The 3,825-nt window shown below is 47.9% G+C and overlaps 1 protein-coding gene across 1 annotated transcript; it reads left to right on the top strand.

Annotated features, from left to right (window-relative positions):
• Nucleotides 1–1,191: 1,191 nt before the first annotated feature.
• LOC309962934 (MAD2L1-binding protein-like) lies at nucleotides 1,192–2,078 on the top strand (the record flags this gene model as incomplete). The annotated part of the gene is made up of 1 exon (XM_082841045.1): nucleotides 1,192–2,078. The coding sequence occupies one exon, from the start codon at nucleotides 1,192–1,194 to the stop codon at nucleotides 2,011–2,013; it is 822 nt and encodes a 273-aa protein (XP_082697171.1). The 3' UTR covers nucleotides 2,014–2,078.
• Between the last annotated feature and the right edge of the window lie 1,747 nt (nucleotides 2,079–3,825).

Raw genomic sequence — 3,825 nt, 5'->3', positions numbered from 1 at the left:
TTTTCTGAGTGAGATTTGCAGTGTTTCTCACAATGAAAGATAAGGATCACCTGCACCAGAATCACCTGGAGTGGTTATTACATACAGATTCCTGGGCTCCACCTCAGACCTACCAAAATAAATATGTCTTGGAACCCAGGAATTTTTTTAAAATATGGAATGCTTCAGAGATTGGTTCAAGATGGCAGAGTAGAAGGACGTGCACTCATTCCCTCTTGCGAGAGCACCAGAATCACAACTAACTGCTGAACAATCATCAACAGGAAGACACTGGAACTCACCAAAAAAGATACCCCACATCCAAAGACAAAGGAGAAGCCACAATGAGATGGTAGGAGGGGTGCAATCACAATAAAATCAAATCTCGTAACTGCCGGGTGGGTGACGCACAAACTGGAGAACAATTATACCACAGAAGTCCACCCACTGGAGTGAAGGTTCTGAGCCCCATATCAGACTTCCCAAGCTGAGGGTCTGGCAACAGGAGGAGGAATTCCCAGAGAATGAGACTTTGAAGGCTAGTGGGATTTGATTGCACGACTCTGACAGGACTGGGGGATACAGGGACTCCACTCTTGGAGGGCACACACAAAGTAGTGTGTGCATCAGGACCCAGGGGAAGGAGCAGTGATCCCACAGGAGACTGAACCAGACCTACCTGCTAGTGTTGGAGGGTCTCCTGCAGAGGCAGGGGGTGGCTGTGGCTCACTGCGGGGCAAGGACACTGGCGTGAGCACTCCCGGAATCTGCCTTTAGCCCCACCAAAGAGCCAGGTAGGCTCCAGTGCTGGGTCACTTCAGGCAAACAACCAACAGGGAGGGAACCCAGCCCCACCCCATCAGCAGACAAGCTGATTAAGCTTCTACTGAGCTCTGCCCACCTGAGCAACACCCAGCTCTACCCATCACCAGTCCCTCCCATCAGGAAGCTTGCACAAGTAACTCACCCATCAGACAGTAGAAAGCAGAAGCAACAAGAATTACAATTCTGCAGCCTGTGGAATTAAAACCACAATCACAGAAAGATAGACAAAATGAAAAGGCAGAGGACTATGTACCAGAAGAAGGAACAAGATAAAACCCCAGAAAAACAATTAAATGAAGTGGAGATAGGCAACCTTCCAGAAAAAGAATTCAGAATAATGACAGCAAAGATGACCCAGGACCTCGGAAAAAGAATGGAGGCAGGGTCATGATGGCGGCCCCAGAGCCGGAAGTGCAGGCCCCGGCCGCAGTCTCTGATTTGGAGTGGTGTGAGAAGTCGGAGGAAACCCACGACCCCCAGATAGAACTTGAGACCACCTCCCCCCAGGAACCTCCCAACCCTTCGGAGCCCCTTCGCCCCAGAGTCTGCGTGGTGCCAGTGGTGTTTCCCGGGCCTGTCAGCCAGGAAGGGTGCTGTCGGTTTACTTGTGAACTTCTGAAGCATATCATGTACCAACGCCAGCAACTCCCTCTGCCCTACGAACAGCTTAAGCACTTCTACCGAAAACCTCCCCAGGCAGAGGAAGTGGTGAAGAAGAAACCTCGGGCCACTGCCGAGGTGAGCAGCAGGAAATGCCAACAAACCCTGGCAGAACTGGAGAGCGTCCTCAGCCACCTGGAGGGTCTCTTTGCCAGGACACTAGTACCACGAGTGCTAATCCTCCTTGGGGGCAATGCCCTCAGTCCCAAGGAGTTCTATGAACTTGACTTGTCCCGCTTGGTCCCCAACAGCATGGACCCGAGCCTGAGCACAGCAGCTTGTTTGCGCCGCCTCTTCCGAGCCATTTTCATGGCTGATGCCTTCAGTGAGCTGCAGGTTCCTCCACTCATGGGCACCATTGTCATGGCACAGGGTCACCGCGACTGTGGAGAAGACTGGTTTCGACCCAAGCTCAACTATAGAGTGCCCAGCCGGGGCCACAAATTGACTGTGACCCTGTCCTGTGGCCGACCCGCCATCCCAGCTACAGCCTGGGAGGATTACATTTGGTTCCAGGCACCAGTGACACTGAAGGGCTTCCACGAGTGAATGGGAATGCTCATCGTGAACACAATGGCTAAATTATCTTTCCCCCTGTGGCACCAAGTCACCCATCTCTTGCTTGGAGCTAGTTAATTCCTGGCGATAGGAAGGTTCTCTCCTTCTGGCTGCCTGCCTCCCTTAGACTTCCCGGGGGGCTGATGGTATGGTTAGGGCGGTAATAATCATCACTGAACAAGCATCTCTTTGAATCAAAGGCTGATTTTCCCAGAGGGTTCTGGGTCAGGTGTTTCTTTTGGGGGTTGGAAAGCAAACATGGGCCCATAGACGGACACCCCTATGGAGGTGACCCTTTTCTGCTTTTTGCTGTGGCCTTTCAGAATTTTTACCAGGGACATAATGTGGATATGACTCATGAACTTAAATATAAAATGTATGGATTAATGTTACATTTTCCTGAAACTCTTTTAGCTTAAAGAGACTTTCCAGGCTTGAGGTTAGAGTATTTTATCTTCCCCCTTGGCCTCTTATGCTTTGGGCTTCCATGATTTTTTTTTTACTAATGATTCTTTCTCTTCATCAGCCCCAGGCCAATCTGGGAAGTTAAGTGACTTGGCCAAGGTTCTATAACAGTTCGATATCAGAGCTGGGGCAAGAGTTCTCATCAGCTAACTCCTAGCCCGATGTTCTTTGCTTGCCACGTGAGTATGTGTACCCAGAGCAGAGGTCACATGGGGGAAGGGAGCTGAGAAAAGAAAACCGAGAGAGTCTTTGCAAAGCCTGATTGAACCGTAGGCTAAGGCACCAAGGCTGCCCTGCAGGCTCACTTCCCTGAGGCCAGATGTCCCTTCTGGAATTCTGCCCTGCCTCTCTCCATTGCAGTTGCATGGTGGCTGCCGGCAGTTACTGTTGGCAGTATTGTCCTCAGGCAAACCCTGCTCTCCTGCCTGTGGCTGTCCTTCCTCGGCTACATTTCTGGCTTGGCCATCCTGAGCCTTACTGTTGTCCTCTCCAGCCTGATGCTGTCCTGTCCACTAAGCACTGAGGCCCTTTGTCCCTGCGAACACCTGCTTATTTCTTGGAAGCAAGTTGAAGACAGAATCCTCATCCTGCTGGTGTTGGAGATAGGGGTGTGTGTTTGAGAGTGTGTGTGTGTTTATGTATGTGTAAATGGGGGCAATATATACTATTTTTTACGTTTTAAGAAGAATGTTTTATGTTTTAAGAAAATAGTTTATATTTTATAGTAGATTTTAAGCACTTTACATACATTATCTAATCTAATAACCTTGAAAAGTTCATATTATAGTCCCCGTTTTATAGATGATGCTTGGGGAGATTGGGGAGGTTGAATAACTTGCATAAGATAAGTGTCGAAACCTGGATTCATGAGATTGAATATCTTGCATAAGTGTCAAAACCTGGATTCAAACCCAGTCCAGCTGGCTCGAGGCTCACTGCTTTACACTGCTGTACACCCTGTGTGATTTTACTCTGAGCTAATTAAACAGGGTTTGCCCTACCGAAGGTGGTAGAATTGGAAAGCAGCAGAAAAAAAAAAAAAAAGAATGGAGGCAAAGACTAAGAAGATGCAAGAAATGTTTAACAAAGACCTAGAAGAATTAAAGAACAAACACCTAGAAGAATTAAAGAACAAACAAACAGAGATGAACTATTGTTCATCTCATAACTGAAATGAAAAATACACTAGAAGGAATCAATAGCAGAATAACTGAGGTAGAAGATCAGATAAGTAACCTGGAAGACAGGATGGTGGAATTCACTGCCACAGAACAGAGTAAAGAAAAAAGAATGAAAAGAAATGAAAACAGCCTAAGAGACCTCTGGGACAATATTAAA

Source organism: Leucopleurus acutus (assembly GCF_964270905.1).
Source record: "Leucopleurus acutus genome assembly, chromosome: 6".
NCBI classification, from domain to species: domain Eukaryota; kingdom Metazoa; phylum Chordata; class Mammalia; order Artiodactyla; family Delphinidae; genus Leucopleurus; species Leucopleurus acutus.
The sequence above is the reverse complement of the archived record's forward strand: the minus strand, read 5'-3'. Positions and strand labels throughout refer to the sequence as shown.